Source organism: Hyaena hyaena, unplaced genomic scaffold, assembly GCF_003009895.1.
Source record: "Hyaena hyaena isolate Hyena2069 unplaced genomic scaffold, ASM300989v1 scaffold_1247, whole genome shotgun sequence".
NCBI lineage: Eukaryota > Metazoa > Chordata > Mammalia > Carnivora > Hyaenidae > Hyaena > Hyaena hyaena.
This window is the reverse complement of record NW_024081875.1, coordinates 266,127-284,019: the sequence shown is the minus strand read 5'-3', so window position 1 is coordinate 284,019 and position 17,893 is coordinate 266,127. Positions and strand designations below refer to the sequence as shown.

General features: G+C 35.8%; 1 protein-coding gene and 1 pseudogene across 1 annotated transcript; one reads left to right on the top strand and one right to left on the bottom strand.

Moving 5' to 3' along the window:
• Window positions 1–2,841: 2,841 nt before the first annotated feature.
• Window positions 2,842–9,397, bottom strand: LOC120224746 (annotated as a pseudogene).
• A 122-nt stretch (window positions 9,398–9,519) lies between these two features.
• LOC120224745 (olfactory receptor 14A16-like) lies at window positions 9,520–10,536 on the top strand. The gene has a single exon (XM_039222997.1). The coding sequence runs from the start codon at window positions 9,520–9,522 to the stop codon at window positions 10,534–10,536; it is 1,017 nt and encodes a 338-aa protein (XP_039078928.1).
• The last annotated feature ends 7,357 nt before the right edge of the window (window positions 10,537–17,893 follow it).

The window sequence follows — 17,893 nt, the reverse complement described above, 5'->3', positions numbered from 1 at the left end:
CTTCTCCAAAGAGGACATCCAGATGGCCAACAGACACATGAAACGATGCTCAGCATCCCTCTTCCTCAGGGAAATACAAATCAAAACCACACGGAGATACCACCTCACGCCAGTCAGAGTGGCTAAAATGAGCAAATCAGAGAACTCTAGATGCTGACGAGAATGTGGAGAAACGGGTACCCTCCTACACTGTTGGTGGGAATGTAAACTGGTACAGCCCCTCTGGAAAACAGTGTGGAGGTTCCTTAGGAAACTAACAGTAGAACTCCCCTATGACCCAGCAATAGCACTGCTAGGTAATTACCCAAGGTATACAGAAATGCTGAGGCATAGGAGCACATGGACCCCCATGTTCATAGCAGCACTCTCCACAATAGCTAAAACATGGAAAGAGCCTAAGTGTCCATCAACAGACGAATGGATCAAGAAGATGTGGTTTATCTATACCATGGAATACTCCATGGCAATGAGAAACAATGAAATCTGGCCATGTGTAGCAACATGGATGGACCTTGAGGGTGTTATGCTTAGCGAAATAAGTCAGGCAGAGAAGGTCAAATATCATATATTTGCACGTATAGGAGGATTAGCAGGAACTTAACTGAGGACCAAGGGGGAGAAAAAGGGGGGGGAAATGGTGTGGGAAAGGGAGAGAAGCAAACCATGAGAGACTCTTTGAATGCTGACAAAAACTGAGGACTGATGGATTTGGGGGGCAGGGGGGAGGGGCATAGAGGAGGACACTTGTGGGGATGAGCACTGGGTGTTATGTGGAAACTAATTTGACAATAAAGAATTTGTAAAAAAAAAAAATTAAAAAAAATAACATACCAACAAAACTAACTGCAAAAACAAAATCATAAAATATAATCAATATCCGTCATATGGAAAAGATTTTCTGGGTATAGTATAGAGGAAAGAAATGAGGAAAGATTAATAGTTTTAACTAAAGAAAAAAATAAAACATTATATGCCTGAAAAGTATCATGAATACAATAAATTTTCTTCTGTAAACTGCCGAAATTTTACAATGTTCTGTAAATACTACTGACTACTTTATTTAAAATGTATGTATTGTGAAAAGTAATAGTACTAGATCATAACAATTTCCCCAATATCTGTTTAATAAAAGTTATTTCACTCCTATCATAATGGCCTAAGGTTCTACAGTATATAAATTCAGAATTTTATTCAGATTGGTTACAACTTCATCTTTGATTAGTTCAGCAATGGCTGTATCTATTACATTTACATAGTCATTAAATTCCCATCAATATAGTATATCTTCTACCGCTAGGTGTTATTCTGAATATGAAAGCATGCAACTATCTAAAATCTCCTTTTGTTTGTGTGTGTGGTAAAATATACATAACAGAAAATAAACCATCTCAACCATTAAAAAAATAATATATATCTTTCTCTATATGTAAAAAGAGAGAGAAAAAGAGAGGGAGAGAGAGAGAATTCCAAGCACTTTCCGCACTTTCAACGCAGAGCCAAACACTGGGCTCCAACTCACTAACCATGAGGTCATGACCTAAGTTAAAATATAAAGTTAGACCTTTAACCGGGTGAGCTACTCAAGTTCCCCAGGAGTGTATCTTGACATAATACAGGCCATATATGAGAATTCCATCACCAACATGATACTCATTGGTGAATTTTTTTTTTTTTTTTTTTTTTACCTAGCCCCTTGGCTAAAAGAGTGTATATATATATGTTTATTGTAATTGTGTGTGTATATCTATATCCCCTCTCTCTCTGTCTCATAATATATCTATCAATACAGTTGATTGTTCTGCAACCTGGAATCTTCTCCAATTGAATTGTCAGGTTAAGATTTACTCTCCCCTATCATAGATATGAATGATAAGCCATATGTGTATTGGATTTCATGTGAAGGTACCTAGCTATTTATCATGTGCCACTAATAACCTACCAAGGCTTCATTCAGAAAGGTCTTGGAAGATTAGAGGAAGACAATTTACAAAGTAATACAATTGAAAGTACGTCTGATGTTAGTACTTGAAAGTGGATCTCTTTGTTCAGTATCTTTTAACTAAACATAACTTTTGACTAAGTATTTTCATCTGGATATTGTGTGGATTCAGGAGATCATATCAAAGTAGAAGTTAAAATCTGTTTAACTTTGATTCTTCCTTATTAATATATGTGATATATGAAATTACCATCATGAAAATGAGAGAAATAAATAATGAGTATATGGCTATACATATAAAATTATGAAATTGATAATTTAATTTTGTAATGAAATATTTTTCAAATTTGTAATATTAATTGACTATTTTTGTTACTTGTTAGAAGGAATTTTTAAATTTTATGTATTTATTTTTATTTGAATGTAGTTGGTACACAGTGTTTCAGGTGTACAACATAGTGATTAACACGTTTATACAAGTACAGCTATCATTTGTCCCCATAAAACACTGTTACAAGACCATTGGCTATATTCCTAAGGCTGTACCTTTTATTGCCATGACTTATTCATTCCATAACTGGAAGCCTGTATCTCCTACTCTCCTTCACCCAATAAATATTTGTTAACTATTCAATGTTTTGAGCACATCATAATATTTATACTTAATATCTTGTTTACATTTTCTGAAGCTTTGACTTATAATTTTCTCAATTATGTTCATTGATGAATGTATGAAAATCCCTAAATAAGTAATACCATATGAAATATAAACCTTGTTCTTCCATTTCTTTTACATAGGAAGAGTGAGTGAATGGTACCCTAAAAATTCTACGAAGTTACTTTGTGTTAAATGAAACTAAGCTAAATCATTCCACTTCCACATCTTGAACAGTAGGAGGCAACTAGTCTTTAATCTCATCTTCCCAAATATCTCCATTAACATTCATAGCCTGGAACAACAAGTTAAGACGTGGGGAGTCAGTATCAGTGTTCATAAGGGCTTGCTCTAGAGAAAGAACACAGTCTGACAGAAATATTGCATACTCGTCATCTTGTTACATCTATCTAATTTTTCCATGGAGTCTCACCACATGGGCAGCTTTTTAAGTTCTTTTCTAGTCACTTGTTACTTTCCATCTCTTCCAGTGCTTTCTTACCACACCTCTGTTCGAAAAGCCTTTTATTGGCCTCACCTGCTAACAAGTACTCATTTCATAAAACTATTAATTTTTCTGCAGTCACCTTGTGTTGAGAGATCCCATGGTAGCTCAGCCTGAACAAGATATAAGAAGAGAAGTTGCAGTCAGAGAAGATGTTTGTTGTGCAGCCAGGTTCCCACATATCAGGTGGCTGGCAGCATGATCATGGGCAGTACATCCCATCTGCCACCAAGTCCAAGGTGGCTGGAGGGGAAGGCAATCATAATGGGAAAATAACTGCTTCCACTAGTTTTTTGACCTGACATAGAGTGGCTACCAAAGGGCACTTGGGTTCTGAGCAGTTGAAGCATTGAATTTGGCCATCTCTGATCTGAATTTCAAAGTAGTCCTTAAAACAGGCTTTGAAGTATGCATGCCTCCACTCCCAAAAGTACATACATTCACTCCTTAACTACATTCTCACAGAAACAGATATTGCACAGTAACAATTTACTATTAAAGCATTTTGTCTGCTGAGCTTGATCAAAGACCAAGATTTCCTAGATCAGACTCAATTATGATTCCACATCCTGTGTGGGTCAAAGGCATCAGAATTGGCAAAGAAGAAGTCAAACATTCACTTTTCCCAGACAACATGAGACTCTACATAGAAAAACTGAGAGATTCCACCAGAATCCTACTAGAACTGATCCATGAATTCAGCCAAGTTGCAGAGTGCAAAATCAATGTACAGACATCGGTTGCATTTTTAAACACTAATAATGAATGAAGCAACAGAAAGAGAAATCAAGAAACTGATCCCATTCACAACTGCACAAAAAAACATAAAATACCTAGGAATAAATGTAACCAAAGATGTAAGAGATCCCTATCATGAAAACTATAGAAAACTTATGAAGGAAATTGAAGACACAAAGAAATGGAAAAACATTCCATGCTCATGATTGAAAAAATAAATATAAATATAGTTAAAATGTCATTACTACCCAAAGCAATCAACATATTCAATGCAATCCCAATCAAAGTTGCACCAGCATACTTCTCAAAACTAGAACAAACTATCCTCAAATTTATATGGAACCACAAAAGACACTGAATACCCAAAGTAATGTTGAAAAAGAAAACCAAAATGGGAACCACCACCATCCCAGGCTTTAGCCTCTACTACAAAACTTTCATCATCAAGACAGTATGGAATTGTCACAAAAACAGACACATAGAACAATGGAATAGAATAAAGAACTCAGAATTGGACCCACAAATGTATGCCAAACTAATCGTTGACAAAATGGGAAAGAGTATCTAATGGAAAAAAGACATTCTCTTTAACAGATGGTGCTGGGAGAACTGGACAGCAACATGCTTAAGAATGAAACCAGACTGGGGCGCCTGGGGGGCTTAGTCGGTTAAGCGTCCGACTTTCACTTAGGTCATGATCTCGCGGTTCGTGGGTTCAAGCCCCGCGTCGGGCTCTGTGCTGACTGCCAGCTCAGAGCCTGGAGCCTGTTTCAGTCTGTGACTCCCTCTCTCTCTGACCCCCACCCTGCTCACGCTGTCTCTCTCTCTCTCCTAGAAATAAATAAAAAACATTAAAAAAAAAAAGAATGAAACCAGACCACTTTCTTACACCATACACAAAAATAAACTCAAAATGAATAAAGGATCTGAACCTGTGATAGGAAGCTATCAAAACCCGAGGAGAAAGCAGGAAACAGCCTCCTTGACCTCAACCGCAGCAATTTCTTACTTGACACATCCCCAAAGGCAAGAGAATCAAGAGCAAAAATGAAATATTGGGACCTCATCAAGATTAAAAGCTTCTGCACGGCAAAGGAAACAATCCATAAAACTAATAGGCAACCGATGGAATGGGAAAACATAGCTGCAAATGACATATCAGATAGTCAGTCTAGTATCCAAAGTCTATAAGGAACTCACCAAACTCCACACACAAAAAACAAATAATCCAGAGAAGTGGGCAGAAGACATGAACAGACACTTCTCCAAAGAGGACATCCAGAGTGCTAACAGACACATGAAACGATGGTCTGGGTCCCTCATCATCAGGGAAATACATATCAAAACCACACTGAGATACCTCCTCACGCCAGTCAGAGTGGCTAAAATGAACAAATCAGGAGACTTTAAATGCTGGTGAGGATGTGGAGAAACAGGCACCCTCCTACACTGTTGGTGGGAATGTAAACTGGTGCGACGGCTCTGGAAAATAGTGTGTAGGTTCCTCAAAGAATTAACAATAGAACTCTCCTATGACCCAGCAGTAACACTGTGAGTAATTTACACAAGGGATACAGGAGTGCTGATGCATAGGGGCACATGTAACCCAATGTTCATAGCAGCCCTCTCAACAATAGCCAAAACATGGAAAGAGCCTCAGTGTCCATCAACAGATGAATGGATCAAGAATAAGTGTTTTATCTATACAACGGAATACTCCATGGCAATGAGAAAGAATGAAATCTGGCCACGTGTAGCAACATGGATAGAACTTGAGGCTGAGTGAAATAAGCCAGGCAGAGAAGGACAGATACCATATGTTTGCATAAATAGGTGGAGTAGGAGAAACTTAGTGGAGGATCCTGGGGGAGAAGAAAGGGGAGAAATAGTGGGGGAGAGGGAGAGAGGCAAACCATGAGAGACTCTTTAATGCTGAGAACAAACTGAGGGCTGTTGTGGATGAGGGAACGGGGAAGAGGGTGATGGGCATGGGGGACGGCAATTGTTGGGATGAGCCCTTGGTGTTATATGGAAACCAACTTGACAATTGACTAATTAATTAATTGACAATTAAGTTATGTTATGCTCGCCACAAGTGCAGCTGCCATCTGTCACAATACAAAGCTATTACAATGTCATTGTCTCTATTTCTTACATCGTGCCTTTTATTCCCATGACCTGTTTATTTCATAACTGGAACCTTCTATCTCCCATTCTGCTTCACTCATTTTTCCCATTCCCCTCTCCCCATCCCCTCTGACAACCATTAGTTTGTTCTTTGTATTTATTAGGTCTGATTCTGCTCTTGGTTTGTTTGTTTGCTTGTTTGCTTATTTATTTATATTCATTCATTCATTCATTCACTCATTCTACATATGAGTTAAATTATATGGTATCTCTTTTTCTCAGTCTGACTTATTTTACTTAGAGTAACACTTGTTAGTTCCATCCATGTTGTTGTAAATGGCAGTATCACATCCATTAGGGATATACTCCAAAATATAGAGAGAACTTAATAACTCAACACCTAAAATCCAATTAAAAATTGGACACAATAGGGGCACATGGGTGACTCAATTGGTTGGACGTCCTACTTCACCTCAGGTCATGATCTTGCAGTCTGTGAGTATGAACCCCAAGTTGGTTCTGTGCTTACAGCTCAGAGCTTGGAGCTTTCTTTCGATTCTGTGTCTCCCTCTCTCTCTGCCCTTTCCTTGCTCATGCTATGTTTCTCTCTCTCTCTCTCTCTCTGTGTTCTCTCTCGAATAAATAAACTTTTTTTAATGGACAAAATCTATGAATAGACATTATGCCAAAGAAGTGATATTGATGGTGGCCAACAGGTATGTGAAGATTTATTCAACTTTACTAATTCTCAGAAAATGCATCTCAGAAACACAATAGTAGTTATTTTTAATGGGTATGCAGTTTCATTTGAGGAATACAAAAGTTCTAGAGGTGAATGGTAGTGATTGTTGTAAAACACTGTAATTTTACTTAATACCACTTACCTGTATACTAAAAATTATTAAAATAATAAATTGTGTATCTTAAAAATTAGAAATGGTAATTTAAAGATTACATAATCTGGGGGCACCTAGGTGGCCAAGTCACTTGAGTTTCTGGCTCTTGATTTCTCCTCAGCTCAAGATCCCAGGGTCAAAGGATTGAGCCTTGACCTGGGCTCTGCATTGAGCGTGAAGCCTGCTTGGGATTCTCTCTCTGTCCCTCTGCCCCTCTACCCAACTTGCATGGTATCTCATTTACTCTCTAAAATATAAATACATAAAAATAAATAAAGTGTTAAATAGTCTGATCTACAGGTTAATGCAAAACTCTTGAACATGTGGCAATAATAGACACTTGAAATATTTTAAGAAACAATTTAGTAGAATCTATTAAAATTGATATGACCATATATATTATAGACATGCTAATTACTTTTCAAAAGACTTAGTCAAAAAATCATGTACATATGTCCACAGGCAAAGTATATAAAATGATATAATCATAAAGTTACATATGATGGTGAAAATAAACTTGACAAAATATTGAATATCCTTAATATTTAACAGTATGCTCTTACATAAAAACAGGAAGCCATATGAAATATTGTTGCGTGTAAAATGTAAGTTTCTAAATCATTTAGGGTGAATATCAGATAATGCCTTTTTATGATTATGTATGCAAAGTCACAGGATGTGTATTGGATTAAACATTTAAAATCTTGCACCTCCTATGGTCTCTGGGAAGACAAGTGGGAGTGAGGCAAGTTTCTCTTTAATTTTGGTTTCCTACTTTTGTTGGTATTTTACATGGGTAACATTTGTATGTATACCAGTGTTAAAAATGAAACAAAAAAAAAAAACCCAGCAGAACTAAAAGGAAATAAAATAAAACAACATCCATTATTTCATATATTAAATTCAATTCTTGAATTCAAATATTCTTTTCCATTAAAATATTGATGTCATAACACATCAATATATACAAAGGCACACCTGAAAGTATCGTAGACTTGTTGTAAAATACTTACAAAGTAAAATTGCAAGAAGCTAATGAATTATCTTTCTGAGTTTTCCTAGATCTGGGTTTTGAGGTTGCCCTCCATTCCTAAGGGGATGCTCACTATCATCAAAACCTTGGTCATTTCTTCTAATTAATTCCCATCCCATTTATGTAACTACAATCTCATGTGAAAGTCAGAAGATTATTAACCTTGAACCCTAACCCTAGGGTTGGAAGATATTTAGTTGAAGACTGAAATAAAGCTTGCAACTCAGCAATTACACAGGAATTGTAAAGATAATTAAGCATGGCTGATGGTGGCAAAAGCAGCTATTCTGAATGAAAGTACCTTCTGAGAGAAGACACTTAAAACAATTTATTTCTTTCACACAACTGACAACACAGAATTGAGGGATGGAACAGAAACGTGTGCCCCACCCCAAAGTACTTATTTGGATCTTCTCTTGTCAGTTTATATCGAACTGATACATTTAATGAATGGTAAGAGAAAAGCACATATTTCTGAGGGGTAAATTTGCTCAAATGTTCCCCCCGCCCCGTGTCCACAGGAAGAAGGAATTTTAAAGTTGCTATATCTATCACCTGTAATAATCGGTGAGGATATTTTTCATTCATTTTGTTTCAAGAACCAAGGGGAATAGAGAATATTCTGATTATCTAACTTGTTGTCTCTGTATGCCAAGACCACCTATGTTTTGTTTAAATGAAAGTTATAATCAAGGAGATGACAGATTATAGAAGTAACCTTGATTCATTATTAAGTGATTATTGAAAGATTCATTTTATAGTCATAGGCAAGCCACTATTATGGTGTTCTCTTACAGGGATTGCGAAAATAACATATCATGGGAATTGATTTTTTATAAATATTCAGGATGTGAAAATTTTGGAATTTTCTATTTTTATCATTCAAATCTATATTTAATTTCAAGTAGAAGAATTAGTAACCCAGTTCACTTCTATTCTGCCTTCTGCCTGTCTAATCTCATTTGACAGATACAAACATTTATTTTTAAATATTTTTCATTGTTTATTTATTTTGAGAGACAGGGAGACAGAGTGTGAGTGGGAAGAGGGCAGAGAGTGAGTGAGACACAGAATTCGAAGCATTCTCCAGGCTCTGAGCTGTCAGCACAGAACCTGATGTGGGGCTCAAACTCATGAACCCTTAGATCATGACCCAAGCCAAAGTTGGACGTTTAACCGACTGAGTCACTCAGGCGGCCTTATATTTTTATATTATTTATTTTTTGGTCAAGAGCAGTATTTGACCAATGATCTCTGGAAGCAGTCATCATGGAAGATAACTTTATTTTTGTTATTTCAGCTGCCCTGTGAAGTATGTTAGCTATGTCCTTGAGAGGTTTGTTACATATATACATATATATGTAACATACATATACATACATACATACATTATATACATATATACATATATATGTGTGTATATTATATATACACATAATCGTAAGCAGCAGGCAGGATTTTACTGGATTTTCTGCCTCTTTAAATTGTCCTTAAATCCAACCATATTTCATTGACCTCTCTGTAAATATCAAAATTGGGTGGTAAGGGCTATGTGTTATATCCTTGTGCTGGTATTCTGATGAGCTAGACCCCACTCAGAACCAAAAAGTGTAAGGTCAAGTAAAGATGTTATTACAATATCTGAATGGACTAGTTATCAATGTCATCTTGTTTCTGCAGATAAAAATTAGAGTGGCTGAGAAATTAGCCACCATGACCAACATAACAAAATTCGTGCTCATGGGATTCCCTGATGATCAAGTGCTACGGAGACTTTATGCTGTATTCCTCTTCCTGGGTTACCTAGCAGCCCTGATGGGGAACCTCCTCGTTATCATCCTCACCACCATAGACCAATATCTTCAATCCCCCATGTATTTTTTCCTAAAGAATTTGTCTTTGATTGATATCTGTTACATTTCTGTCACTGTCCCCAAATCTGTCATGAACTCTTTGATCAACAATTATTCCATCTCTTTCATGGGATGTGCCTTACAGGTTTTCCTTGTTATTTTTCTTGCTGGCACAGAGTACGCCCTCCTTCTAGTGATGTCCTATGACCGCTATGCTGCCATCTGCTGTCCCCTGCACTATGAGACCATCATGAATAGGGGTGCCTGTGTGCAGATGGTGAATGCTTCATGGTTTAGTGGGTGTGTTTATGGATCCATTCATGTTGCAGGTACATTTTCTGTTCATTTCTGTGGTTCCAACATAGTGCATCAATTCTTTTGTGACGTCCCTTCACTGCTCACACTTGCTTGTTCTGGACAGAAAAATATAGAATATGCATTTATAATTGGTAGTTGTTGCTTTGGGTTTATATGTTTTATTTTATTGGTTGTATCCTATGTATACATTTTTTCTACCGTTCTAAGAATCCCATCTGCAAAAGGAAGAGTAAAAAGTCTTTCCACCTGCCTGCCCCACCTCACCGTGGTGACACTGTTTTTCTTTTCTGGGAGTATCACATATTTAGCTAAAAATTTTAAGTCTTCATCTTCGGTGAAAGTGTTGATATCAGTGCTTTACACTGTGTTACCCCCCATCATGAATCCTGTCATCTACAGCCTGAGAAACTGGGATATGCGAATGGCCTTAGGCAAACTGATAGCTGAGAAAGTGTTCAGAACACCTTTTTAATTTAAATAGGTAAAATTTCATTAAAATGAATAATTTTATTGACAACAATTATTTCTAAAGAGATACATCCATTCCCCTTTGCAGGTCCATAAAATTCAGTAATTTGTTGCTTAACAAGGTACCAGGACAAAATTTAACTCCGTTACATATGTAGTGGAGTAGGGTGTTGGAAATTTTTAACTAAATAGTTCTTTCCTGTTTTGATTATATATCACAATGTTTTATTAGGGTAATATTTTAAATTATTTATATTAATCATAATATTCATAAATGCATTATATTCACACAATATTTTCAGGGCAATCACAAAATATAGCACCATTTCCTTTTATTCCACGAGATACAGTTCATATTTAAAGTAAAAATGGGGTTGCACAAATCTTTTTTTAATTATTCATAAATAACTAGTTTACTTACTAATGGCAAATTGCACTCGTGAGCATTGGAAAACTTTTTTTTTGTTTTCTCAAGTTATTTGCATAAATTTTAAAATTTGAACTTAGAGAGTCTTTTTGTTTACGCTAGTTAAATACTTTATTTGGGTGGGTATCAGAGGAAAGCCATCAAAATTGTGGTAAAATTGCTATGGTTACTGGTCATTCAGGAATTAAGAATGTCTAAAGATGATGATGAGAGCTTTCATATAAAAGACCTTGTTCAAAGGAGAATTTCAATAATAATGCTTTATTTTATTACAAATAAGTTTAAAATTTACCAACATTGAAATGATTTTGAACACATCTCTTAAATCTCTTTTTTCCCTTTTCTTCTTTTGTCCTTTTCTTGTTTCTCAATCATTTTTTTCTTTCCTGTTATTTATTGTCTTCCTTTCATTTTTATTTTTTATTTCTTTTATTTCTGTTTTTGGTGTTTTCTTTTTCTGGTCAAAAATACTTACTTTTTTCTTATACCTATTTCATTATGAATTTGTCCCAAACTACTTTATATTCTACCTTTCTTTCTACTCAGATTACCCTCCTACTTACTAAAAACATAATACTTCTACCTTTTATGTGATAATCTTGGTATAGAAATAAATACCACTGAATCTGAGTCCAAGTGTTACACTTGCATATTCGACCTCCCTCCAGTGGCTGAGAATGTCCTAAACTTGTTATGCATGCATGTATCTATATCAATATCTATATCTATATCTATATCTATCTATCTATATATATACACTTTCACCTCTGTGTCATTTTAACAAAATAACTTAAAAAACATTATTTCTCGAGCACTTTAAAAAATTGTTTTAATGTTTATTTACTTTTGAAGAGAGAGAGACAGAGCATGAGTGGGGGAGGGGCAGAGAGAGGGAGACAGAGTCTGAAGCAGGCTCCAGGCTCTGTGCTGACCTGTTAGCATGGAGTCCGATGTGGGGCTCAAACATACAAGCAGTGAGCTCATGATGTGAGCCAAAGGTGGACGCCGAATGACTAAGCCACCCAGGTGTCCATTTCTTGAACATTTTTAAACCAGATTTGGAGAGAGAATATTTAAGCAAAAAGCTGAATTTTCATATTTATTTTGCAAATATATGACACCTCTGTATCACTATATACTCATTTTTAAATTATTTAATTTAAAATTTTATCTTTTCCTCGTATTGAACTCAAGTTTTTCTGCTTTTAAGTTCACTTTATTCTTCTAGCAGTTCTGGGTGTTACTTGGTGTAATTTTGGACTCATGGGCTTCTCTTTCAGCCTTATTAAGTCAACAATAATTTTCTCCCTTTTCTAAAAGTACATCTAAGAACTGAGCACTTCTTACAAATTACACTGCTACCAACCAGAGTTACACCCCTATCACCGGTCATTCCAATTCTGCCACAGGAGAGACATTTTGTACTGGCTTCCTCCCTCTCCTTCCTTCAGTTCATTCCAGACTTAAAGCTAAGGGTAGAACCAACAGGAATGTCTCCTTGGGTAACGCAAGGATAAGGCAAACCTTGTGTTCTACATTTTTTTTTTTCATCCTTGTCCTTTTCAGATTTGAGTTATCCCACTGAAATGTAGTGTTCTCAATGCTCAGGTGGGAAATATACCTTGTCCTTGATGCTTCCTCTGGCTGGTATGCTTTTCTCCCCTAGGTATCTGTTCAGCTTCATCTCCCTTTTACTAAATATTTCCTTTGCTTTGTAAATGCTGAATAAAAAAGAATCTTGTGTGTGAAATTCTTGTCTGTGATCCATAGTAAAATTTGATGACTCTAAGTTAAAATAAACACAAAGATTTAACCAACCTAACACACAATGGTATTAGTTCTGTTGAGTACAGATGAATGGCTACATTACGACACAAATCTAGAACTACTGTGATTTTGTGAGTCAGTTTGCATCAAATTAATAATTAGTATGTTTCATTTGATAGTGGATTTCTGGGATTTTATCTCAAATGGCTGGCCATCTTTATAACCTTGATATTAAGAGGAAAAAATTGTTAACTATAACACTAAACCTACAGCTCTATACTGACAAATTATTTAATAAATTTAATTAAAATATATTTCATAGAATTTGAAGGGAGACTTTCAGTTCCTCTAAACATAGAGACATACATACTGAACATTGGATTCATTACCTGATTAACAAATCACTTTTATATTTATTATTACATTTCCCCAACATGTATTCAGATATTTCAATGTCATATATAAGTCAATACAATTTCTCAAAAATATATATTTCACTATATAATACAGAAGTCTATTGATATATCAAAAGGCTATTGATATATATCCATAGCCCTTAACCTACTCTTATAAAGAGATTATTTCTAGTTTATTGATGTTATGCATAAATGCCCAAACAATTTTGTACTTAAAAAATTTTATTTGCACTTATGATGACATTTAGGACAGCTATTTAAAAATAGAATCTTTTCCCTCAATATCAAGATTACAAAAATGGCCAGCATCTCCAAATAAAATCCCAGAAACCCACTATCAAAGGAAACATTGACATTTTGAAAATAACTGTATTGAATGTATAGAATTTTTTGGTAAAATGGACATTTTAACAATAATAACATTTATTATCTATGAACACAGAATATCTTTTATTTGTGTTTCATTTAACTTTTTATATCAATGTCGTATGTTTTCAGTGTGCAAGTCTTTCATGTCCTTGGTTAAATTTATTCCTAGATATTTTATTCTTGTTGATACAATTGTGAAAAGTTTTATTAATTTCAGTCTCTGACAGGTCATTGTACATAGAAATGCAACAAAATTTCACATATTGTGTGCTGTAATTGTACTGAATTTAATTATTAGTTTTACCAATATTTGTATAATCTTTAGAATATCCTATACAAATATAATGTTATTCACAAATAGTTGAGTGTGTTTCCTTTCTTATTTATATATTTTTTATTTTTTCTTGCCTAATTTCTTTGTGTAAGATTGTCAGTTCATGTTGAATGAAAGTGGTGAATATGTTAACTGAAGCCTTGTAATATATATCCTTTATTACTTATAGGAATCTTTCTTCTATTGCAAATTTATTGACTTTTTATCATGAAAGCATGTCGAGTTTTGTCAATTATTTTTGATGCATCTATTTAAATAATCATATGATTTTTTTAAAATATTTTTTTATTTATTTCTAGGAGAGAGAGAGACAGCGTGAACAGGGGAGGGTCAGAGACAGAGGGAGTCACAGACTGAAACAGGCTCCAGGCTCTGAGCTGTCTGTCAGCACAGAGCCCGACGCGGGGCTCGAACCCACGAACCGCAAGATCATGACCTAAGCGAAAGTCGGACGCTTAACCGACTAAGCCACCCAGGCGCCCCTAAATAATCATATGATTTTTATCCTTTATTGTGTACTTTTGATGTATCACACTAATTAATTTGTTGGTGTTGAATCCTCCTTGCTCCTTGGTATAAATCCCACTTGATCATGGTAGAAGATCATTTGATTACACTGTTGAAATTTTGTTAATATTTTATTTGGCAATGTGTCTATTCAATTCCACTGTCCATTTTTGCAAGTTGACATTTTATTTTTGCTTTTGTTTTTGAGTTGTATGAATTCTGTATGCATTTTTTGATATTAACACTTTATCAGATACATGATATGCAAACATTTTCTCTCATTTCATTTCATTGATTATTTGTCGGCAAAATCTTATTAGTTTGGTGTATTCAATACAATAATAGTAGGGGACATTGACAACCCACTTATGTCAATGAACGAATCACCTAAACATAAAATCAACAAGGACACACTGGCTTTGATTGACACACTAGACCAGATGGACGTAACACATATACTCAGAACATTCCATCCTAAAAGAGCAGAATTCACACTCTTTTTTTCTTTTCTTCTTTCATTTTTTTTGGATCTATATTTATCAGGGATATTGTCCTATATTTTTATTTTTTAGCTGTCCTTGTCTCGTTTTTTTCGTGTTTTTAAAATTTTCTTTATTTTCTTTATTTCTTTTGAGAGGAAAAAAAAGAAAGGACAAGTGCAGGAGAGGCAAAGAGAGAATCCCGAGCACTCTCCATGCTGCCAGCACAGAGCCCAATGCGGGGTTTGAACTCACAATGCTACAAGATCATAATCTGAGCAAAAACCTAGAGTCAACACTTAACCAAAAGAGCCACCCAGGCAGTCCTGTCCTTGTCTTATTTTAATATCATCAGAGAAACTAGACTTTAAAATAAAGAATGTAAGAAGAGACGACAAAGGGTACTATATAATCACAAAAGGGACAATCCAACAAGAATATCTAACTATTGTATATATTGATGCACCCAAGATGAGATCACCCAAAATAATAGAAATTATTAGTAATATTAATAGAAATTAACAGTAATAAAATGGAACTTAATAATAATATAATAATAGTAGGGGGCAATACGATGTTTATATGTATATATATTATATATATGTATGTATATATTATATATGTGTATATATGTATATATATTATATATGTGTGTGTACATATTATATATATATGTATATATATATATATATATTGAGAGAGAGAGAACGAGAGAGCAAGCATGTGGGGGAGAGGGGCACAGAGAGAGGGAGAGAGAGAATCCCAAACAGGCTCTGCACTCTCAGCACATGGGCTGACATTAGTCTACCTCATGAACCATGAGATCATGACCTGAGCCAAAATCCAGAGTTGGATGCTTAACTGACTGAGCTATCAAGGAGTCCCTGGATGCCACCCTTCCTTGACACTTTTCCTAAAAGCAGCTCGTTAGTCCAACGAATTCAGTGACAATATATTTCATCATAGTCATTTTTTGACTATGGGAATTTTCTCACTGTCATCACCAGGCCCATGAGAGGCGTGGTTCTTCATTTGAATTGAAGGTCATGCCTGTTAATAATTTTACTCATCTATCAGAATCATTTTCTGAGGGATCTGAAGAACTGAGGTCCCAATTCTCTTGAGATATAATAGCTCTCACTTTAGTGAGTGGTAGTCTTAGCCTACATAACTTTGCCATCTTACATGCCATAATTTCCAAGCATTACTCCTACCATTGAATTGTTTGGTATGTAATGTCTGTATTAGAGGAAAATGCAGCTATTATATCTCTTTCTAAAGACAACATTTTCCTAGCCTGTTCTAATTTTGTCCTTAATTGTGATTCCTTTTCTGTGGTATTCATAACACACAGAGCAATGGCCAACGTGCCACTACAACAACTTGCTCACTTTTTCTTCCCCATTTCCCCTTCTCCACAGTTTTGGATAAGATATTTAACAATTGTTTGGACATTTTCCAGGATGCCCGCATCCTCACACACCAATATGAAACACTCAAACCCTCTTGCAATGTATCCAAACATGAGGGTGGATAGCAAGCCTAGGATTTCCCACAGACAAAAGGCTTTTCCCACAACATGGCTCATTTACCCAGTTTTGAGTTCCTCCTGGTTGGCTTGGCAATTGTTGGAAGGTGAACGAGTGACTATAAAGTATCTCCTAAACTAAAAGACTTTGAGGCTGAAAAACAAACTAGGGCACTCTATACAGTTTACAAAGAGTTTTATTCAGGGCCACTTACTAACCGAAAAGATTGGGCATGCAACAATCCAGCTATATGGTTATTCTCTGCAAAGTATGGACCTTAATGTAAAATTTTATAAAATGAGAAGATATGTAGAATGGTATTGTAGTGATGTAAGACTTAAAATCCATTTCAAAGGTTTCTTATTCACCTAATTAACATGTAATATTTCATTAGATCTCATAGAATCACGCATGCATCAGGAAGAAGAGTGATGATATTATATTTAACAAATTAACTAATTTTTTTACAAATAGTTTATTGTCAAATTGGTTTCCATATAACATCCAGTGCTCATCCCCAAAAGTGCCCTCCTCCATGCCCATCTCCCCTCTCCCCCTCACATCCATCTGTCCTCAGTTTGTTTCTCAGCATTCAAGAGTCTCTCATGGTTTGCATCTCTCCCTTTCCCCCACCATTTCCCCCTTCTTCTCCCCCATGGTCCTAAGATAAGTTCGTCCTAATCCTCCTATACATGCAAACATATGATATTTGTCCTTCTCTGCCTGACTTATTTCGCTAAGCATAACACCCTCAAGGTCCATCCATGTTGCTACAAATGACCAGATTTCATTGTTTCTCATTGCCATGGAGTATTCCATGGTATATGTAAACCAATCTTCCTGATCCATTCGTCCGTTGATGGACACTTAGGCTCTTTCCATGTTTTGGCTATTGTGGAGAGTGCTGCTATGAACATTGGGGTCCATGTGCTCCTATGCCTCAGCATTTCTGTATCCCTTGGGTAATTTCCTAGCAGTGCTATTACTGGGTCATAGGGGAGTAATATTGTTAGTTTCCTAAGGAACCTCCACACTGTTTTCCAGAGGGGCTGTACCAGTTTACATTCCCACCAACAGTGTAGGAGGGTGCTCGTTTCTCCACATCCTCACCAGCATCTAGAGTTCTCTGATTTGCTCATTTTAGCCACTCTGACTGGAGAGAGGTGATATCTCCGTGTGGTTTTGATTTGTATTTCCCTGAGGAGGAGGGATGCTGAGCATCGTTTCATGTGTCTGTTGGCCATCTGGATGTCCTCTTTGGAGAAGTGTCTGTTCATATCTTCTGCCCATTTCTACACTGGGTTGTTTGTTTTTCTGGTGTGGAGTTTGATGAGTTCCTTATAGATTCTGGATATTAACCCTTTATCTGATATGTCATTTATAACTATCTACTCCCATTCCGTTGGTTGCCTATTAGTTTTGTGGGTTCTTTTCTTTGCTGTGCAGAAGCTTTTAATCTTGATGAGGTCCCAATAGTTCGTTTTTGCTCTTGATTCCCTTGCTTTTGGGGATGTGCCAAGTAAGAAATTGCTG